The sequence below is a fragment of the Sus scrofa genome, chromosome 2, assembly GCF_000003025.6.
Source record: "Sus scrofa isolate TJ Tabasco breed Duroc chromosome 2, Sscrofa11.1, whole genome shotgun sequence".
Classification (NCBI taxonomy): Eukaryota; Metazoa; Chordata; class Mammalia; order Artiodactyla; family Suidae; genus Sus; species Sus scrofa.
In genome coordinates, this window is record NC_010444.4 from 134,499,430 (window position 1) to 134,522,264 (window position 22,835).

At 48.7% G+C, this 22,835-nt stretch overlaps 1 protein-coding gene across 16 annotated transcripts in view; it reads right to left on the reverse strand.

Annotated features, from left to right (window-relative positions):
* Window positions 2,781-22,835, reverse strand: part of P4HA2 (prolyl 4-hydroxylase subunit alpha 2) — a 93,235-nt gene continuing 73,180 nt past the window's right edge. For 8 of the 16 annotated variants that reach the window (XM_021085435.1, XM_021085436.1, XM_021085434.1 and 5 more), the window contains 11 exons: window positions 20,786-20,923; window positions 17,186-17,425; window positions 15,474-15,667; window positions 14,537-14,713; window positions 11,100-11,170; window positions 10,773-10,872; window positions 8,341-8,394; window positions 7,719-7,784; window positions 5,908-5,976; window positions 5,425-5,521; window positions 2,781-3,251 (listed from right to left, as the gene is read on the reverse strand). In XM_021085435.1, the coding sequence (XP_020941094.1) occupies window positions 3,181-3,251; window positions 5,425-5,521; window positions 5,908-5,976; window positions 7,719-7,784; window positions 8,341-8,394; window positions 10,773-10,872; window positions 11,100-11,170; window positions 14,537-14,713; window positions 15,474-15,667; window positions 17,186-17,425; window positions 20,786-20,923 (1,277 nt within the window). In that variant the 3' untranslated portion in view covers window positions 2,781-3,180. Of the gene's footprint in view, window positions 3,252-5,424; window positions 5,522-5,907; window positions 5,977-7,718; window positions 7,785-7,833; window positions 8,395-10,772; window positions 10,873-11,099; window positions 11,171-14,536; window positions 15,668-17,185; window positions 17,426-20,785; window positions 20,924-22,835 lie in introns of all 16 variants that reach the window. The other 8 variants (XM_021085438.1, XM_021085437.1, XM_021085439.1 and 5 more) reach the window with 3 other exon arrangements.

Sequence of the window (22,835 nt, forward strand, 5' to 3'; positions counted from 1 at the left end):
TTGGAAGACAGAAAATACCTAGTCTGAAACACAAGGGGGAAAACAGAATGGGAGATACAAAAAAGAAACTAGGAGACAAACGAAATACAATGAAATGTTCTAAAATACAGATTATTGGCATCCCTGGAGGAAAAGAGAAAATGGGACAGAAACAATATGTGAATAATGTTTGAGAAACTTCTAAAACTGATCAAAGACATCAACCCACAAATTCAAGAATCTCTGTAAATCCCAGACCAAAAAAATAACAAAAAGAAACCCACACTAGGTACATCATAGTAAAACTAATGAAAACCTAAACAAAGAAAAATCTTAAAAATCTGATAGCAGGGGGTGGGGATGGGGGAAAATCAGTTTCAAAGGAATAACAAAAGGACAAAATAGCCGAATTTTCAACAGAAATTGTATAAAGACAGAAAAGAATGGAATTACATCTTCAAAGTGTTTTTAAAAAAAAACCTCCTAGATGCATTTAACAGAAGAGAATTAATAAACTAGAAGACAGATGTAAACATTATTCAGAAATATAGCATAGATATTAAAAATACAAAAAAAGTGTTAAAAAAAGAGTACGATATAGTCTAATTTACTTTTTTTGTTTTTTTGTTTCTTTGTTTGTTTTGCCACAGTGTGCAGCATCTTGATGTGGGATCTCAGTTCCCAGAGAAGGGACTGAAGTTGGGCGGCTGTGGTGAAAGTGCTAAATCCTAACAGGGAACTCTCTAGTCTATTTTACATTAACCAGAGTTCCAGAAGGAATGCAGAAAATATTGAAAGAGGAACGTATTTAATAAGTTTCTGAAACTGATTAAATATACCACTGTAGAGATCCAAGAAGCCCAGAGAATCTTCACAGGAAAAAAAAAAAAAACCCAAACCAAAAAACCTACCTAGCATGCCAGTCATTTTTCTGTTGTTTCTCGGTTTTTAATCTCATCCTTCTATATACTCTGTTATACTGGAGTTGTGACGTTCTAAACTATATTTCTCAGATTCCCTTACCAGCTGGCTTCCTGTCAGGTTCTGATGGTGGAAGAACTACAGGGAGATGATATGGCAGCAGATGGGTATCAGTTACCCTAGAGCTAGTGGGTTTTTTTTGCACGAAAGACAGTTTTATACATTAAACCACTAAGATTCAAGCATTATTGTATTATTCTAGCATAAGCCTAGCCTAGCCTAATGAAATATACAAAATAACCTTTTTAAGTAGACCCTTGCACCTAGTACCATATACAAAAATAAAAACCAGGTGTATTAAAAATATAAATATAGGAGTTCCTGTTGTTGCATAGTGGAACCAAATCCGACTAGTATCCATGAAGATGCAGGTTTGATCCTGGGCCTCGCTCACTGGTCAGCGATCTGGCATTTCCATGAGCTGTGGTGTGGGTCTCAGACGTGGCTCGGATCCCTCGTTGCTGTGGCTCTGGTGTAGGCCAGCGGCTACTGCTCCGATTGGACCACTAGCCTGGGAACCTCCACATGCCTCAGGAACGGCTCAAGAAAAGACAAAAAGACAAAAAAAAAAAAAAAAGAAGAAGATAGAAATAAGGGTGAAAAAACAAACTGGAAAAAAGTTATTTGCAAAATATGTAACCAACAAAGAGTTTGTGCCCATAATATATTAAAAAATTACCAAGAATTAGTAAGAAAAAGACTTAAATAAACAAAAATGAAACCTAAAGACTAACAAGTATACAAAAAAGTGTTCAATGTCATTAATAATCATGTTAAAATAGGTAATACTATACTTGTAACAAGCAACGTAAAATGCAAAAAAAGTATGACAATACCAGATACTGGCAAAGGGTGGAAAAACAAGAACTCTTATTTACTCCTGGTGGCACAGGAGTACATTATATGGTAAAGTTGAAGAATCACCTACTGCAGCTCAGCCTTTCCACTTCTAGATCTGTATTCCAGAGAAATGTGCTTATGTGCACCAGGAATCATGTCTAAAAATACAACAGCAGCATGATTCATAATACACAAAGACTGAAACCAACTCACACATCTATCAATGGTATTAGCTGTATTATGGTTCTGTCCTTCAAGACACATTAATAAAACTGAACTACACAAATTAATACAAGCTACAGCTCCACCACAACATGGGTGAATCCTAAAAACAACTCTCAAATATGAAAGAAGCCAAACACATACACCCCAAAAAATACTGATTCCACTGCAAAAAGTTCAAAACCAGGGAAAAGAAAAAAACTACTATTTTTATAGGGATGTACACATAGATGGTAAAACTACAAAGAAAAGCAAAGGCATGACTACCCCAAATCACTAGACAATGGTTACCCCTGAGGTACTGGGGGCAGGTCAGAGATGTGATCACGCAGGGACTCACAGGGGGCTCCTGAGGTGGAAATTTGAAGATGATCTCTTCTCTAACCCAGGTGGTGCTGACACGGGGGCTGCTGTGCACTCTCATATTCTTTAAACTGTACATCTACGTATCACAAACAATTCTATGTATCTCAAAAATCTTAAAAAAGAAATTTCAATTTGTAACAGCATCACAATCATGGACATACATGATCTCTATGTTCTCTGAGAGGCAAGGAGAGACAACCTGCCTCACTTTCCAGAAAGGACACTGAAGCCTGGAGGCAAAAGAGTGCTGAAAATGGATCTAGAACCTAAGAGCAGGGTATTGCCACCAAAGTATTCATTACCCAGATTCTGCATGCACAGAGAAGATGCGTAGGAAATGATGAACTTGATAAAAAGCTCCCCATCTCAAAAAATACTTCAAATAAGGCTCCTTAAGGCTTCTGGCAGGGACAATTTATTTTTTGGTTAAAGCCACATTAATAGAAATTCCATAAAAACAAACATGTAAACAAGGTATCAGAACTTTGGTTCATTGAAATATCTCACACCTAAAGCATCTGAGGTACAAAAGCACCTTACTGGGTGCTAGACAGCCTGACTCTGCTGCAGCCACTCCAACACTACCCTTGGACCAGAGATAGCACAGACTGACCGGAGAGACTGGACCCATGTCACTCAGAACCTTCCCCAGTCCACTCTCTGCTCCAGAAACACATTCATGCCTCCAAAGACCCGTGTGACAAGGGCTGGAGCACACAGGGAGGTCTGTCATGTTGAACTTGAAGACAATACGGGCTATGGGGCCAGGAAGGGGAAGGGCAGAAAAGGATGTCAGTCAACTTCTGTTGATCCACATGGCCTCAAGAACTCCTGTCCTCGTTCATGGAACCACTTATTGGAAACTGTGAACAGATAAAAAGTATGTTACCAATCTGTTGCTGGGTAGGCAGCCAAAACATTTTTAAAATTTTTATTGAAGTATAGTTTATTTACAATGTTATAATAATCTCTGCTGTACAACAAAGTGATTCAGTTACACATATACACACATCCATTCTCTTGAGTCTTCAGGATGACTCCTCCACTGAGCCTGGGAATCAGACATGACTAAGACTTGGTCTCAGGCCTCAAGTTGCTTATGAGCTGGTGAGGAAGAAAGATAACTGTACAAAAATCTGTCAGTGACACGCGATATATGTGTGTACATTGCCATGGAAACAGAGCCAAAGGGCACCTAAACATGCTGGAGAAGAGGAAATGCCAGGGCTGGGACAGGAAGCTGAGTAGGAGTTACCCAGGGAAGACGGACAGGGGAGACAGTTTCTATACCAACGGGGTCCAGGCAGTGGGAACAGGATGAGAAAGATATCAAGGCATGAGCCACCCTGGTGTGTGTCAAAGACCCCAACAAGCCTGATGTTATTGGGATGTGGCCTGTGGCAACTGAGAGGCAGGAGATACAGAAGCCTGTCAGGATCATGGAGGGCCTAGATGTTAACCTCAGGAGCTCTGGGCCAGCAGATCAACCTGTGCTGTGGGTAGCAGAGAAGCAGAGCTGGTGCTCGCACTGTCTATCATCTAAAGCTGTGTCTTAAATGCTCAAGAAAGACAATTTCATATAGACTCCATATAGACTCTTTCATAATGTATAAAAAATTGATTTTAATATCCTAATGAAGTCACAGTATTTTTAAATATAATTTATAGCGCTTAATTTTGAAGTAATAGATATACTCAGTTGAAAAAATCAAATCGTGCTACAAGGTGTATAATGATAAATAGCAATCACCTACCTACCCCTTCCCACCACCAACCCCACTTCCACTGAACATTCAACTCCTGTATGTTCATTTATCCTCATTTTTCTAAATAATATACTTACAATGCTATTTCTTGACTTTCAACTTAAGATCTTATATGTTGACAGTCTACCATGGAGAAGTCGGAGAGTTGGAATTCTTTATACCACTCTTAGATACATATTTCCCCTCCCATCTCTCAATACAGTTAAATCACGAGTTCCAGTTAAATTAATATTTAGTATTTCCATTATTATATCACATAAATATTATTCACACCTGAGCTACCTAATAGATTAATACAGTGGATGCCTGAACAACACATCTGAACTGCAAGAGTCCACTTAAATGCAGATTTTTTTTTAATAGTAAATACTATAGTACTATGTGATTCACAGTCGGTTGAATACACAAATGCAGAACCTCGGCTATAGAGGGACCACGTATATGGAAGGCCGAATATAAATCACATGCAGATTTTCAACTAAACAGAGGGTCAACACCCCATACCCCGGCTTTGTTCAAGAGTCAACTGTACTTATATTTCCTTTCTTGTACAACTTTTTTTCCTTTTCTCATTTTCTTTTTCATTTGCTTAATTTTCTGTGGACCTATCACTATTTATCCCCAAAACTCTCCCAGGGGGCTATACACTCTCTTTGTGACCACCCCTGTCACATCCTGGTTCGAGCCTTCCCATAGCTCACCAGGGCTGCTTCCAGAACAAGGCTCAAGTTTCAGCCTCCATGGTTCGGGCCCAGCCACATCTGGGGTTCAGTTTAAGCCTCATCTCTTGATCCCTGTGCCACAGGCCTCCCCGAATACAAGAGGCAAAGGCAGCCAGTCCTTACTCATACCTCTGACGCTGGTTTTAGCCTAGACCTTATTCCACATGTGTTTTGCCTGCGTGGGACACCCCTTCCTATGTCTCCAGTTCTCCCCCACTTTGCCCTCAAATCCTTGCCAGAGTCCACTCTTCCACGGGGTCACCCTGAACCTATGATGCTTGTTCGATATTCTTCCTCAGGGCTTCCTTAGCTCTCTAGGCATCTCTGAGTAAGTTCCCAAACAGCTCTCTTGGCACATAACCAGCTGAGGGGACAGCTACATGGCTGGGTGGGACTACCAGTGAGCAGGAAAAAAAATCCAAAAAACTGTATCTCAAAATGGGAGACAGTCTTGGCTTTGTGAAAATTTGGTAGCAGTTGCCTCCTAGCTCAGAGCCTCAGGCTGACCACTAGAGGCCAGAGGCCAATGCCACACCTCAGCCACTCACCCCACTTGCAGCCCACAAGCACAGGGCAGGCTGCATGCCTCGTTCGGTAGTCACCTTCCCCGCTCCGCAAGAGGTTGTACCAGAATACGGCGGTGCCCTGGAAAGAGAAGGCCTGTCAGACTGCGCCCTGGGATATGTGGCTCAAGGATCTGACCCCGAGTACCACAGAGCCCTCTATGGGCAGAAACACCCTCCCCTTCCCATGTACGGCGCACAGGGCTCTGGGACGCCAGGGTAGAGAAGTTCCCCAGGAAGCACCTGCCCCTCACGGTAGGGGATGTTCAGATTCTCACCTGCCCCTGAAGAGACTTCCTCCCCATCCCATCTCCCCAGGTGGAAGGTGAGAGCGCAAGGTCAGGGTTCAGGCAGGAACGGGCTAAGGCCCCTAAAAGTGATGGTCAAACAGGCCAGGAATGGGGACGAAGGGCGTGGATGAGACTGAGCCCTGCCTTCAACCTTTGACTCAGGAGAACCAGAGCTTACCTTCTTAGGCCAAATTGCAGCCCCCAGATCAGGAAAGACGGTGGCACCACCAGCTTCCACGTCACTCATCTGGGAATACAAGGCAGTAGAGCTTGGCCCTCCTACTCAGGACTCTCAGAGCAACTGAGCCACAAAGGACATGACCAGGTATCTGATCACCCTCCTTTGGGCATGAGCAGCTCCACCACTAGCTCTTCAGCCAAAAATGGCTCTTCCTACACCTGGCCCCTCCCTAAGTCCTGCTTAATTAACTGTGTGGTGCATCAGGACAATCTCCATGCCACGGGCACTTGAGAGACACAGACCTGCAAGAGACCCATATCCTGGCTGTCCTCAGGTGGGAACGATCTGAGTCTGCACTGGAAAAATGCCTGACCGACCCCTCCCCTTTTACCCTCATCCAGCCTGGCCCTTGCCTAAGCCGCTGTGCCCTACAAGCTCCCTGCAGCTTCCAACACCACCTGTGGTCCCCACCGAGGGCTCTTTTCCTCTGTCTCAAGTCATCCACAGCTCTAGTCAGATCCTCAGCTTCCCAGAACAGCCACCATCACCAGGGCCAGCTGGGTGGGCAGGTAGGGCCCTGTCTCTCCCACAGCAAAATCTCAAACAAAGTGGAACACAATTTCCACAGCAGCAAGGCTGTACACATATTCACAGAGCGTGCCTCAGCTCACACCCTAGATGCTCCTTTCTCCTCTGACTCTCTTAATTCAGGTTTTTTGCCTGTAATATAATAAAATGTGGAGCTAAAAAATTATTTCCACAGGACACATAGCAGACAGACTGCAGGGCCCTCCAAAGAAGTATGGTAAATGAATAAGATGAAAACCCCTGAGGGCTCCCCACTGGAGGGGGGATAAATCCAGGCTCTTTTCTAGAACTCAAAGGCTGGCAGTCTCACCAACCTCTGTAGCCACCCCAGATTCACGCACCATCTCTGAGACGCATCACCCTTTTTCCATCTTTCTAACTTCCCGAGTTCTGTCCCTCTGCCAGGTCTCCACATTCTCTCTTCTGCCAGAAATCATGTTCCACCAACTACTTTCCATTCAATGTGTGAGTCTCAACTGACGTGCTACTTCCCAAGGGAAGCTTCTGTGAACCCCAACCTGCACTACTTCTTCAAAGCACTTATCACCATGGTAACTAAACAATTACCTCTCCTAGGTTTAAAGTGAGTCTTTCATATTAAATCGTAAGCTCAAGAGAAACCACACAGGTCCTGCTCACCAGCACGTTCGTGGCAGTCCCCAGCACATAATAATCACACAGTAAGAAATTAATGCGACATCAAAGGGAAACATGAACACAGGTTTCTATCTCTAAGTCACTCAACAGTTCCGATGCCTCTTTAGAGCTCGTTCTCTCTGCAAAGGGGGGAGGAAACTGTTCCTTGTGTGAGAGGTAAACCCACTGGCCTGTGGCTGGAGCACAGGCAGCAGGTGGGAGGCAGGCAGGCCACTGAGCTCTGGGGAAACAAAGGCAGCTTCATCCAAGAGCATCTCGTGGTTACCTCCTCATTCTCCTGCCAAGGAAGGAACCTCCAGGACACCCCATCCCCAAATTCCAGACTAGCACTGGGCCCATCAAAAAGGAGCCAGGGATGTAAAAGCCACGGGGTGGGTGGCGGGGAGCACATAGGTGGGAACAAAGGGCAACTCTCTACTCCAGCCAAGAAGGGTGCTGGGGGCCAGAAAGGCCCAGCCATCAAGCAACAGCTGGTGGTAGCAGCCCTGATGGGCGTGGATCTAAGAAAGCACTCTGGACACAGGCTCCCTTTAAGGACCATACGCTGCACGCATCATACTCACGTAGTTTAAGAACGTGGCCACACGATTCCCCGTCCCTAAACGCTTGAAAGCATCTTGTTCATCCTTCTATAAAATTAAGTGAGAGTAAACAGGTAGGCCTGTACGCAGTACTTACATAGTTAAGAAACGTCGCTAACCTATTCCCCTCCGTTTTGAGGCCGCTGTCAAAAGGTCGCTGCAACAGATAACAACTTTCACCCAAGTTTGCAACTGACTTCACCCACCACCCGCAGGACTGGGGCCAAAAAGGTCAAGGGAAGGTACTAAGTATGTGGTTCATACATTGGCCTGGACCATGAGCCGGGGCTACAAAGGAAATCCTGGCCAGGCACGGGGGAGGGGGCAGAAACAGCTTTCACAGAGCCTGGGGAGGGCCTTTGCTTTAGAGTCAGGGGAAAGAATGGCAGGGGTGGGGCCAGGGAAAAGAATGGCAGGGGGCCACCACTCCCTCCATCACAGGGGAAACAAAGGGGCTGTACCTGCCTCCAGCCTTGGGCTTGCCCAGCAGCAAGACTGGACCCTAGTGAGGCAGTGGGGGCCTGATGTGGAGGCTGCAGTGCTCCAGACAGCTCCAAATCAGCTGGAGCAGGGCCCTTGAAAGCACCTGTGATTTGGGCCTTACCCTGGAGAAGTCAAAATGCGGCTCGTACTGTCCTCCCATTCCATAATTAGCGACCTGGTGGGAAATAACAGTATTGGACTTTGTCAGCAGCCTGTCTCTCCAAGGATACTATCTCCCCAGGAAACAACCAGAACCCCCAAGACCAGCCTCTCTAAGGATGAGGATAACTTCCCTGCCAGTACAGGCAGAACAAATGCTGCCAACAGGGCTACGGCTGTGTGCAAAAGGAAGGATGCAGCATAAATGTGGTTCCCAAACAGGACAAGATGGGCAAGCTGCAGATGGCCTCTGCAGAGCAGCTCCAGCCCTTTGGGGACACTTGGATAGCAAAAGAGGGAGCCCGTGAGGCAGGCCCTGGCCTGGGCCCTGGCTGTTTAGAAGGTAATGAGATGGTAATCCTGAAGAAAGCCAACAACAAACTCAGGATTGGTTTGTTGATTTTTTTTTTTTTTTTTTTTTTTTGTCTTTTTGTCTTTTGTTGTTGTTGTTGTTGTTGCTATTTCTTGGGCCGCTCCCGCGGCATATGGAGGTTCCCAGGCTAGGGGTTGAATCGGAGCTGTAGCCACCGGCCTACGCCAGAGCCACAGCAACGCGGGATCCGAGCCACATCTGCAACCTACACCACAGCTCACGGCAACGCCGGATCGTTAACCCACTGAGCAAGGGCAGGGACCGAACCCGCGACCTCATGGTTCCTAGTCGGATTCGTTAACCACTGTGCCACGACGGGAACTCCGGTTTGTTGATTTTTTGTTTGTTTGTTTTACTTATAAACAACATATATTTATTTTTCATGGTTCGGGAGGCTGAGAAGTCAAAGATCAAAACACTCAGTGTCTAGTGAAAGTCCAGGTTCCTAGTTCACTGAAGTTGGTTCCATCTTTTTCCTGTACCGTCACATGGTAAAAGAGATGGTTGTTGGGGTTTTTTAATGCTAGTTTGGGAGCTACTCGGTGCCTGGTAGTGCTCCTGTCATCTCTGCCACCATGTCCCAGAAGCTCTTCCTGGTCAGGCTGACCAGGAAAAACATATCCTACCCCATCCCACAGTGGTCCACTCTTAGATGGAAAATGAATCAAGGCCTAAAAGGACAAAAAATCAGCAGAATCCAGCCAAATCCAGACTTACAGACTCCTTCTTATCAAATAAACAAAGACAGCCCCAAGGCCACTGACTACCTGACCCAACAAAACGACCCCTGTCTATAAAAAAAACCAAGCATTCCCCTGCAGGGGGTAGCCTGAGGCTTGCCTGCTCAGAGCTCCCGACCATTCTGTTGGTCAATGAATTCTGCTTTGTAATCTCACTGCTCCATCCTCTGCCTCCTTCCTCCCTGCCATTCTAATATTCTACTACACAGAGTACTTCTGCATCCAAGTGAAGCTGCAGGGCATGGGTGGCTGGCGGCAGGGTGGTCAAAGCTGCTGCTCTACCTCAGCGCCTCCAAGAGGGCTGAGTAACCGCAGGTGTCACTGACTGGATTAGATGTGGTATACGCCTCTGAAAAGTCAATCAGCACCACATAAGTCCTAAATCACAATGGTCATTTCAGCTTCAGTAGCAAGATGAGAGACAATGTGCCGAATCCAACATGGAAAAAAAGAAGCTGATGCAGCAATGGGCACCACCACTGCCCACCTGGGGACACTTGGCTACTACTGTGTCTTAATGAAACCATAAAAACCTTTGGGACTCAACTATTAGTCCTCAAAAAGTTGGTTTTGTATAACCTTTTTGGCAATTCAGTCAGATGAGAAATGCTGCAAAACTGGCAATAATGGAGACCTATGGACATAGGAAATGAGAGGGAAGGGGCTTTGCAAGACAGAAGATCTTCCTATTGGAGTAGAAAACTCTGTTTATCAAATGTGATAAAGTACAGAATTGGGGGAGTTCCTATGGTGGTTCAGCAGTAATGAACCCAACTAGTATCCATGAAGACTCCAGTTCGATCCCTGACTTTGCTCAGTGGGTTAAGGATCCAGCATTGCTGTGAGCTGTGGTGTAGGTCACAGACATGGAACGGAACTCGACTGGCTGTGGCTGTGGTATAGGCTGGCAGCTGCAGCTCTGATTCAACCCCTAGCCTGGGGACCTGCATATGCCAGAAGTGCAGCCCTAAAAAGACAAAAAAAAAAAAAAAAAACACACATGAAAGGGCCTGCCATGCCCACCAATGATCCCAGCTCCTAGTATGATACTTGGGCACAGAGAAGATAGAGTCTATCGATATGTGTTGAATGCTAACTGTTGAATGCCAGTGGCCATATTTAATTCTGGCTTCTCAACATGAGGTTACTCCATACTCACAGCATCCTGCAGTTATACAGTCTACGGAGCAAGCTACCCTATGCCTGGCCCTGGGCACCCTGGGAGGCCACCTAACCAGAAATACTCCCTTCCCAACCCAGGGTCCCAGAAACAAGTCATACCTGCAACAATTCTGCAGTCTTTACTGTCAGCCCTGTGATGTGCTGCATCCTACGATTCACCCGAGCCACCACAGGGTCGTCGTCCTCCTCTAGCCAGGAGCTAAGCCAAACAAGAGGCAGAGAAAGAAAAGTGGGAAAGGCAGGCTTAGACGAGGTCCTGCATGCTCCTTGGTGTCAGGGCCAGCACTAACAGGCAGCACAGGATGAGTGCTCCACAGAGCAGGTGCCAGCAGGAAGGACAAGCCAAGCCACTCTTCCTTTAGCCGGAACAAGGAGGCCATAGAGTTGGGGCTTGAGCAGCCACCCAACCACATCACCTTTACTAACCTTTTGGAGACCCTGTAGCTGGCAACAGTGAGGACACCAGTCTTGGGATCACGAACAGTGGCTCGTGCAAGCTAGAAGGCAGAAAGAGAAGGCAGACTTATTCTAGGCCTTGAGTGTTTTCCTGGAAATACTTGGACCTGACCTGCCAGTCAAGCCAGGGGGTAAAGGAGCTCTGCAGGCAGTGGCTTTAGCCAAGGCCCCCTGATTTTATATGCCGGGCCAGGGCAGTAGTCTGTGGCTTCCATCTTCCTGCTCTGCTGTCAGACCTTGGCCACTGCTCTGCTTGGTCACTGCCCACCCCTGCTCCCTCCCAGGTCTATACTGTCTGCAGAATTATGCCTATGCAGTCTGCTCTGTCCCTCCACCCATCTGCCTGGACAGCCCCCTTTCTCACTAGGACCATGCACCACAGCTACAGGCACTTAGCTGCTCCCACCACAGTCAGACTGTACTGCCAACCCAGAGCCTCAATCTTGCATGCTCCTCTCAACTTGGTCAAGTCCATCATCTCTCTAAACCTCGCTGGCCTCCTCTGCCCGGAAACCTACCCGGACACTCTCCTACTGCACCAGCACACACTCGCCTCCCACTGCTGCAAGGAAAGGGCACAGTTTTTGCTCCCTTGGGAGCCTCGCAAGGTCAGATGATAGAATCAGAAAGGGACCCTACAAGTTGCATAAGTGAATCCTTCCTCCTAAACACACGAACCTCTCACCTACTTCATACCCTCCACCCCAGCCTCCACAAAAGGTGCAGCCTGGAGCCAGCCCCCAGTGGTTTGGCTATGGACTGTCCTAATGAGTGCTTACTCTGCACCTGGCACTGTGCTGGGTGACCAGGACATGGACCCTGCCCTCATACAACTCAGTGAAGTGGGGAAGGCAGAAAGCTAGCTGGGTGATCGCAGCACAGCATGGTAGGAGCCGGAGAGGAGAAGCTCCATGTCTGCTGTGGGAGCTCAGTCTATAGGGTCAAGAATGGTTTCCTACATGGAGGGGACCACCTAGCTGAGATGCAGGGGACGGACACCACAATCTGAATGGAAGAAAGATCACTCTAGACACCTCATGGAGGGGTGACTAAGGAGGGACAGAGCAGGAACACAGAGGCCAGAGAGGAGGGAAGGCAGAGATCAGGACAAGAGGCAGCAGGAGGGATGGAGAGAAGAGGATGGACCAGAAGGCTGGCTAGGAGGCGGACACTGTGCTGCTGCAGCATGTTCTGTAAGATGGCAGTGCACCCAGCACAGAGGGCTTCCCCGAGATCCTATCTACGGCTCTTCCCTGATGACAAATGAAGCTGCAGCTAGACCCCATTCACACATCTGAGCCTCGGCACTGGCCTGACGCCCACAGTGAGGCTCTGGGCAGCTGTGCTCTGCTCCCAGGGACAGCAGGGCTATTCTGAAAGCAGGCCAGGGACCCACAAGCAGCTGCCAGGCATTCCCCACAGGCCAAGTTAAGCTCATGGGCCCTACTTCAAAGCCAAAATAGCATCTGTTCCTCACAGGCTCCGGAAAGGAGAGGTCAGCTTGTAAGAGCCACCATGTTTGGCTCTTCACATGGCTTCTGTTCAAAGACAAATCTTTCCAACACTCCCTCCCGCCCGGCCACACCCATGAGCACACATGTACCCAACATGAACACACACACAGAAGTGTCCCGGGGTCGTGGTCTGAGAGACAAGTAAGGAACCTCACAGATGGTTCTGGCACAACAGGGCCTCTCTCACCTCAAACTCAAAGAAAGTAGTTTTCCTTCCTGGAGGACTTCGGGGCTGACCCCAGAAAGGGAAGAGAGGGGCGGCTTTCTGGTCCCCATTCTCTACGTGCACGCTGGCTAGACCCTCCCTCAGCCACATCAGTGATACTAAGAACTGACTCCTTCCTAGATGCCCTAGTACCTCAAGCCAAGGTTGTTCCAAGATGCAGCCCAGGGAAACCTATTTTGGGTCTCTCTAGGAGCGCTGGGCCTCCTGGCCTCTACAATTCTATTGGGAGCAGAGCAACAAAGGATATCCAGCTAACCCCTGCCTCCTAATCACCAGCGATAGGAGAAGGGTGGGGATATAGCAGAAAGTGGTTCTCCTTGAAAGATGTCAAATGGGAAAAAATCCTTAATGAACTAGACCAGTAACTTTATAACATGATGACATACATACAAAACAAACAGCCAACTGTATACTTAGCAATGAAAAACGAAAAGAATTTCCAGGAAATTCAGGAACAAGACAAAGATTCCTATTGTAAGAATGAGCAGGAGTTTCCTTCGTGGCTCAGTGGTTAAAACCCAACTAAGAACCATGAGGATGCAGGTTCAATCCCTGGCCTCACTCAGTGGGTTAAGGATCGGCATTGCTGTAAGCTGTGATGCAGGTCACAGACATGGCTTGGATCCCGCGTTGCTGTGGTGTAGGCCAGCAGCTACAGCTCTGATTTAACCCCTAGGCTGGGAACGTCCACATGCCGGGGGTACAGCCTTTAAAAAAAAAAAAAAAGAAGAATGCTCTAAAAGTTCCAGACAGTTCAATAAGACAACAAAAACATAAGAACTATAACTATTAGGAAGGAGAAAACAAAAATTTTCTTATTTGCAGGTGTTAATACTATCTGGACAACCCAAGATAAGTGGCTAAAACTGAAAGAGGATAATAAAGTCAGCAACAACTAGCTGTGATCTGCACCAAGTGTGTCTCTTTGTGGATACAATGAAGATAATGACACAGCCTGCTTAATACACATGGCAGTTAACATATGTTAAGGACTTAGAACACGGGCTGCCACACTTAAGAACTCAGTAAACATCAGCTGTTACTATGAAATATATTTTTACAACCAACAGCTTAGCATATATAGTAAACTAATTTAATAACATAACCAGTAAAAACACAATGTCGAAAGAAACAACGTAAAGTTATAAGAACCAAAAAATGGCCAGGAATAAACTTAACAAGGAATGTTCAGGGATTATAGGAAGAAAAAATTTAAGACGTGAATAAATGGAGAAACCCAGAGTGCTCTTGGATGAGAAGACTCAATCTTGTAGAAATGTTCATTCTCCCCCAGGTCAATCACTTCTTTTGCCATCGTCATCGGGAGCTCCACAGGACCCAGCCCGGCAGTATCTCATGGCATACTTCCTAAAAACTCTCGCCTACAGCAGCCCCAACCAGCTGAGCTGACACTTGTCACTGTGGGCATGCCCTGCTCCCAGCGTGCCCTTCAATCATATCACTTGGCTTCTAATCTGGTGACCTCAATTTTCTTCCCCCAAGGGACCGTGAACCCAGAAGTTCAAACTGAGTCTGCAACCCCCTCACTACCCAACAGCAACTCATGCCAGGCAGGCATCAGCAAAGACCAGCCAGGTACGCAACCAGCTGCCCGCCCCATGGTACCAGGGGTGAGAGGCCCGAGAAGGAACTGTAGAGACACCTACTTTGGGTTTTGCGATCTCCTTGATCCTCTCGATTTCCTCGTCGGACATGACATCATAGTACCTGACGATGTGCGGGCTGTCCCACTCATCCTCCTCTTTGAAGGGGGCAATAAGCAGCTGTGGCGTCCTGTTGCCATGGTGGTACCTACAGAAAAGCCTCTTCTGCCTTCGGGGTGTCTGGGGAGCACAGAGCAAAGGCCCTGAACTGAGTTGAGTCCTAACCCTCAGTTCCGGGTTGGCTGGCTGCAGACACAGGTCTCACGCCCCACGTCCAGCAGCCACTCCCTCCCGCCTCATCAGAAAAGAAAACAAAAACCCCCCAGTCTGGCATGAAATGATACCCCACAAATTATTCACTATTTCTTCTCTCCCAAGAATACTTCACATCTTCAAGTCCTGTCTTGGGTGTAATCCCTGACCCCTTTCTCAGAGATGTGAATAGGTTAGAAGGGCTGGGGCGGAGAAGAAGCCCTTCCAGACAGAGGAGCCAGTAGGAGCCAAGAATACATGGGCACAGGAAAGGCTGAGAGGCTGCCTCACACCTGAGCCTCCTTGAGGATGCACCCGGACCCCAGGGCTCTCAAAGGCCCATGATACCCCGTGGCCTCAAGCAACTGCCTTGTCTTTGCTAGAAACCATGACTTCCACCAGCCCCATGGCTCATCCACACCCATGGTTTTCCTCACAACAGTGAGTCGAGCAGGAGCTCGTACAGGGGTGCGGAACAGAGCTCAGTAGTAACTTAGAGGACTGAAACTGCCTGGGGCCTCGTGAAGACAATCTCCTGACCCACAGCTCAGAGGACACCCACGTATCAGCCTCCGCAGATGCTACCAAGCGCCGAGCAAGCCACCTCCAGACAGAGGAATATCCTCCCCAGGTCTGCCTGTCCGCTCCAGGTCCACAGCCTGGGCCCCGACCCACCCTCGGGTCTCACCAGTTTGACACCCTCCCCACGACAGAGGCTCTCGTAGACATCCCGTTCAGGCAGGTAATCCACAGGCCTCTCATAGATGCCTCCTGGGGTGGAGGGCCCAGCCTCTGTGTGATTGGATAACATTTTTTCTCTTTCTTCCTCCAACAACCGTTCAAAGTAGCGCAGATTCCCTCCAGCTCGTTCATGGCCTGGGTCTAGAAAAAGCAGAGATCATGAAGGAAAAGGAAACCACAAACATCTGTTAGGTCATTTAGAGAAATTATTCTCTAAGCGGTTTTCTCTCCCAGCAGCTCTCTTGCACGCAGCACTCTGCCTTCCACAGCACCTAAGCAGAGCTTGCTGGTCAAAGTGGTTCTCCTGACTCTGGCCAGAGATGAGAAAGGAGCAACAAAGGGCAGGGAGGACACCTAGCCACTGACACGGCTCTCCCCTCAGTCCCTCCTGGAGGTCCCGAGGACCAGGTCCAAAGAAGCAGTCCAGGCTTCTGCCTCTTCCTCTCCAACTTGGCTGTGTGCTCATTACATCTGTCCCCTAGAGGACATCTGCTACAGGCAACCACATCACATGCTGGCCACAGCCAGAAGGCAGGCTGAAACACAGGCTCCAAGAATAGCCATATTTTTTTAAAAAAAGAAAAAAGAAAAAAAAGGAGTTTCCTGTTGTGGCTCAGCACATTACGAACCTGACCAATATCCATGAGGATACGGGTTCAATCCCTGGCCTCACTCAGGAGGTTAAGCATCTGGCATTTCCGTGAGCTGTGGTGTAGGTCACAGACATGGCTTGGATCTGGCGTTGCTGTGGCTGTGATGTAGGCTGGCAGCTGTAGCTCCGATTCAACCCCTAGCCTGGGAACCTCCATATAGTGCAGGTGCTGCCCTAAAAAAAGAGAGAGAGAGACTATTCATGTGACACTACCACAGCATCATTCTCTGGGCCTCTCAACACAAAGCAGCAAGCTTGGCAGGATTACTGTGTCACCCCTCAGATGAGGAAACTGAGGCCCAAAGATTTGGGGAGATTAAGGCTAGGTATAGAGAAGAAGAATCCAGGTGTCCCAACTTGCTGTCCAAGGCTCTTACTAACACAACAGAGTCTGCAAAGCTCTCTTCCCACATCTGTCTTGCAGACACACTAGCTGCCCACAGACTTAAGGCCCGGGAAAAGCATGAGCAAATGGAAGTCTTTGCTCATCTGTGAAATTCCAGACTATGATATGCATGTATCTTGGTAAGAGGTGGAACAAATGGGTTTTTAAAACACAATGCTTTTGATCCCCTTCAGCCTGACCCCATAAGACACTTAAATCACCAATGTCACAGTAAGTCCCATCAGTTAGGCCTCAGGGCTCTAACAGGTCAGGTCGTTATCACTGCAGCAACCCTGAAGTATAGCTTGCCTCTCAAGCTGTTGCTGACTCAGTGAAGGTTCCATCCTGCATAGCAACAGATGCACTGCAGCACTGGATTCCTATTTAAAAAGGGAGTTTTCAAGGCCACAGGTGCCACAGTATCCATTAGCTACTGGCCAAGGGCTAAGGCCAGAACTGAGGTGGGTAAGGAGCTAGTTGCCAGCTGGATTGGGTCTAAAAGCAGCAAAGCATTAGTCACTGGCTAGGCTATAGGTCAGACTGTCAGGTAGTAGACAGCAGGGTGACCAGTTCTCCGGCCAGCTCCCCACCTGCATCCAACCTTCCACCATAACCTCCTTACCAAGGGAGAGCAGGCGGCGGGTGAGCTCCAGGGCACGGTGCAAGTCGCCCAACTGGAAGACTGCGTAGCTCAGGTAGTCCAACACCTGGGCCTTGGATGTGGTAGCCTCCTCCCCAGCATCGAGCTGCTTCAGCACCTGCTCCATCCACAGCACCGTGTGGTAATAGTCCCCTTCATTGTAAGCTGAGCGGCCCATGCCAAAGCAGTCGTCCACACTCAGCATTGCCTGGTACTTGGTTCCTACAGTGGGAGAGGCAAATAGTCAGGCTCCAAAGAGCCTATGGGTTAGAGAGAGAGATTCCCCCGCAGACGGAGCCGAGGCCCCTGGAAGGGGGGCATCATTCCAAAAGAGCCCCACCAGGACTTCAGTCCTGGAGTTCCCACTGTGGCTCAGCAGTAACAAACTGGACTAGTATCCATGAGGATGCAGGTTTGATCCCTGGCCTTGCTCAGTGGGTTAAGGATCCAGTGTTGCTGGGAGCTGAGATGTAAGCTGCAGATGTGGCTCAGATCTGGCATTGCTATGGCTATGTTGTAGGCTGGCAGCTGAAGCTCCGATTCAATCCCTAGGAATTTCCACATGCCACAGGTGCAGCCATAAAAAAATAAGTAAAATAAATTTAAAAAATAAAAACATAAAGACTTCAATCCATACACCTCCAAGGGCATGAGTACAGTGAGCACAACCAGGCTGGCCCTGCCTGGGGCTGGAGTGCACAGCCAATCTCCTAGCCTCTGACTCCCCTTACACAAGTGGGAAGGGGCCTTTGTTATGGAGGAGCCCAGGAAGCACCAAGAAGTAGTTTTCAGGAGAGTATGATGATCCTGTGAGTCAACAGGAGATGTCTAAAAGGCAGCTGGCTGTAAGAGATTAGAAGGTAGAAAAATTAGTTGAATATAAAACATAGAACTTAGGCAGGTAAGCCATGGATAAGGATAATCGCTTCCAGGAGTAGCGCCAGGAAAAGAGTTGAGAGGGTGGCTGAGGCCAGGGCCCCAGAGACCACCTAAACAGAAAGGACAGAGTGAATAACACTGAGAAGGACCTAAGAGGTAGAAGAAACAGAGGGAGCAGTAGTGATGTGACAGATGCCAAGGGAGGCCAAGAGACAAGACTGCAGTGCCAACTTTGACCACTAGGTGGTGGGGCCCTTGGTGGGGATCAATTCAGTAGGTCCTGTGACCTTACGCCATCTGCTGTTGGCTCGGCGCTGTAAAGTGACTATGAAGACAGTTTCAAGTCAAAAAAGGAGATGTGGTGTGGAAGCTACGGAGAGAGGCAGGGTTTAGGCTGTGACCCTCCCTGGAAAGCAGAGTCTCCCTACAACCCCGTTAACAGTAACCCAGGTACGGAGAGAGGCAGGGTTTAGGCTGTGACCCTCCCTGGAAAGCAGAGTCTCCCTACAACCCCGTTAACAGCAACCCAGGCACAGCTGAGCTGACATGAAAGAGCTGTCTCAGAGTGGGCTCATTTTGCTTCATGTCTAAGACGTTCAGAATGAAAACCTCTGCTATAACAGGTTGGCTGCTTCAGAGGCCAGGGGGTTGCCTGCCCAGATGGCTCAGGAACAGACAATGTGGGACAGGAAATTGAGGAGAGTAAACACCAGATAAAGTTAGTCGGCAGATCAAAGTTTGGGAGGTTCCTTGAGTCCCTTTTCACTCTCCAGGGACCTCCACAGATCTCTGGCTCTATAGGCCAAGGAATGCACACTGATGGGAGGCAATATAACCCAAGTGAGTGAGCTGAACAAAGCAGGGTCTGCATAAGCCTCACTATGGCACCCAAGAGCTGTGTGACTACGGACAAGTTAACTTAGCCTCTCTGATCCTTAGTCCCTTATCTCTAAACAGAGATAACACCATCAATTTAAAGAATTTGTGCCAAGAATTCAACAAGACGACATATGAAAATGTCTTCCATGAATCCCCAGAGTAGTAATAACCAGTAGCTATTATCAGCATGTCTCACAGATGCCAGGCATGTCAAGAATGGCTCCCAGACACTCTGCATCCTTCCCAGGAGCTGCCTCGAAATCCCTGGAGAGTTGCCAGCTGAGCTGAGTGCTGAAGAGCGACCACACACGAAACTCAGCAGAGGTTGAAAAGGTATTCCTGCAGAGGTGATGGGATTAAAAAAGAGCTGAGCAGTGGGGGAGCCTAGCACAACGGACAAGGAGGCAGGGGGACTGCCCTGCAGGACGTTAAAGACCACACATTAAGAGGAATTTGGGTTTAGCCCCCTAAGTTAAGCACTGTGTTCAGGAACTCATGTAAAAAGATATGTACTCAAGACCACACGGAGGATGATTTTAAAGAGTGACCTGGAGGTACACAACAGGTCAGAACAATTATTTCAATAGCCTAGATGAGAAAGAAGCAACCGTGAGGCTGGAGTGAGGGCCTCCAAGGGCAGAAGACATTTTAGGAGGTAGAATCCACAGGGCAGCCAGTGGATAGAGAGCTTTCTGCTAACATCAGGAGGAAGGATAGCAGACAGTTCAAAATGGGATGAAGATTTCAGTTCGGGATGTATGAATTTTAAGGAGCCAATGGGACATCCAAGTAGAGATGTCCCCCGGATTTGTCTGCACCGGCTGGAAGCTCAGCAGGCAAGCCTTGACAGGGAACCCAGACCTGGATGTCATCCATGCTCACGAGACACCTCAAGTGACAGAACTGGCAGGGCTCACCTGGAGGAGGTGCTTGGGGAGACACAAGGAAGGATGGCCTCCCCCCTCCCCCACTGCCCCTCTAGGACATGCATACACATGTTCACTGAATGTCAAAGGTCAGTGCCTGGCTGTGGCTCCCTCTCCCCACCAATCATTCTCCCAGCCACAGGCTGAATGGATCTCACAGGTGTCCCTCTGGCCTAGCGGCCTGGCTTGCTCCAAAACCTGACGGAGTGAGGATTAAGGAAGTCTATACTCCTTCCTGCTGGCTCACTCAACTCCTCAGTACCAAGGCTCCAGACTTGACCAGCCAACAGCACAGTGCCTCCCTCCCCCACACGCTGTGATTCCCTCTGCTGTCCCGTGGGTGAGGCAGCTTCCAAGGTCTAATGGAGTCTAACTGGATCCCTGGGTTTACTGGCCTTTAAGAGCCAGTAAATATGTCTTATAAACATACTGAAGCAGTCAGTTGAATTGAAAAGGGGCCTATATGGAGTTCCCATTGTGATGCAACAGTAACAAACCGGACTAGTATCTACGAGGACATAATTCAATCCCCGGCCTCCTCAGTGGGTTAAGGATCCATCGTTGCTGTGAGCTGTGGTGTAGGTCAGCAGCTACAGCTCCAGTTGTTTAAGTTCCCTAGCTTGGGAACTTCCATATGCTGTGGGTGTGGTCCTAAAAAAAAAAAAGAGAGAGAGAGAGAAAGAAAAAAAAGAAAGAAAGAGAGGGGCCTGTGAAAAACTAAGAGAGGCGAATTCTCGCTGTGGTGCAATGAGATTGGTAGTGTCTCTGCAGCGCTGGTTTGACCCCCAGCCTGGCCAGTGGGTTAAAGATCCAGCTGTGGCATAGGTCAGCAGGGCAGCCAAAACGGGGGTGGGGTTGGGGGGGGGAAGGTACCAAAGGAGAAACACCTGGAAGCTACCTGGAAGATCCCCTCTGGAAATCGTGTCTGGGTCCAGTTTGTACGTGTCCTGAAGTCTCATCAAGGCCTTGGCGGCTCCCGCTTCATCCTCATCAGTGGGGAAGAACTGTCGCTGCACTGACAGGTTGGCAATAAAACCTTCCAAAGGAGAGAGAGAACAAAAGATGACCCTTCCCTGATCCATGGGCAGAGTTTACCTGGGACCAGACAGGGGCCCACTGGAGGGTCTCTGGCTAGTGCAATGTCTCTGACTCTTCCTTCAAAGGCTGCTCCCCTTCCTCCAGGAAGCCCTCCCTGGTGCCTCCAATCCAGGAAGACCTCTCCTTTCTTACTCCCCACTGTACCAATTGCCAGTGCTGCTCATTTGGAACTAACCAGAATGGGCTCCTCATACTAACATGTGGCCATCTGAGAGTCTTGGCTACAAAGCACTCAATCAGATTGAGTGACAATAAAAGGGATAGAGGACAGTGAGGGTAACTGACAGGGATACAGGCTCAAACTCAGGGAGGACCTGATGAACACTCAGTGAAAATGAGTCACATGGAAAACCTAGATCCACGATTACTGGGCTGGCCAGGTAATCACAGACTCCCAGCCCATATTTCAGGGTGAAGAGCCCCAGGGACCGAGGCAGCCAAGTCAGAAAGCCCAGCTGGTCACTCATTACTGGCCAATGGATCTTATCATCCAGACAGCTGATGACGACCGGAAGTGTCCTGGAAGTGTCTGGAACTGTCTCCACCCCCAGACTAGGGACTAGAGGACCATCTGACCAGGCCGAGTATTGAGCTGGGACTGCACAAGCCTGGCATGGTCCCACACTGGACTTTACTCTGCTTTCTAGGGTCCTCCCACCACTCAGACCTGCAATGAGCTCAGGGCAGGAATGACCCAATTGCAGTGCTCAAGACCACAGCCTGGAGCCTGGGAGAGCCCCAACAAAAGCAGTATCCAAGGAAGCTGTTCTGGGACTCCAAGCACTAGCTGTAAAGCAAGACAGGCACCTCCTGCAACCTGAGGAACTCTGGGGTGGGTGGGGTGGAGAGCAGGCCCTCCCGTGCTGATTCAGGGGCTTCAGGTGTGCTCGTGAGCTGAGAAATGAAAGGGGAATTAATTCTAAGGCCATTTCTCCTCTGGCCTCTTCCCCAGAGCAGCAACATCCACAACCACCAACTCTTACGACCTCAGGCTCACTCACCCACTTCCAGCCAGGCCTGGGGACTGAGAGACTGAGACACTGCAACCCTGTCTTCCTCATGGCTGCATGGTCAGGGACTCTAAGGGTTTACAGTCCAGGGGGGGAAATGCTTCCAGAAAAAGCCACAATGCCAGCATGTCTCCCTGCCTCCTCCCTCCCCATTTCAGGGGCAGGAACTCTGAAAAGCAAGAGGTGAAAACAACCGATTGCTCTCCGGGGCGGTCCTCTCTCCCTTCGAGTAATTATAAGGTTTTCCAAAGAAACCAGATGTTGACGGAGGGGGCTGGGAAGGAAGAACAAGACTGGAGAGCAGGCGATCATCTGGACAGGCTTCTTCTCCCACACTGCAGGCAGAACAGCCAGTTCTGAGCCATGGGCTCAGGCTGGAAGACAGGGCTCTGGCAAAGGCAGCCAAGGCTTCTGGAGGCAGTGAGTTCACTGGGCACAGCTCCAGCCCGGCTGAGCTCACCAATTCCTTCCCAGAGGCCACCCTGCTCCCAGCCAAGCCCAGCCCACGCTAGCCACATGGGCTAAAATGCCTCAGCCAGAGACCACTAGGCTGAAGTTAATCAGCACTTCCAACTCAGGGAGAAGAGGCAGCGAGTCCAGGGGAGCTGGGCCCAAGGCTGGAATCAGGAGGGCCCACCTCCAGGCGTGCCACACCATCTCCTGCTGACTGGAAAATAGTCGACCGTAGAAAGTCCTACCACAGTTAAAGCCCCAAGCACAGCTGAAGTTTTTTTAAAAAAAAAAAAAAAAAAAGTCATCCTCTGACCTGCAAATACTACTTTCAGGAATTTATCATAACAAAATAATCAGAAATGGGCACAAAGATATGTGTAATATTGC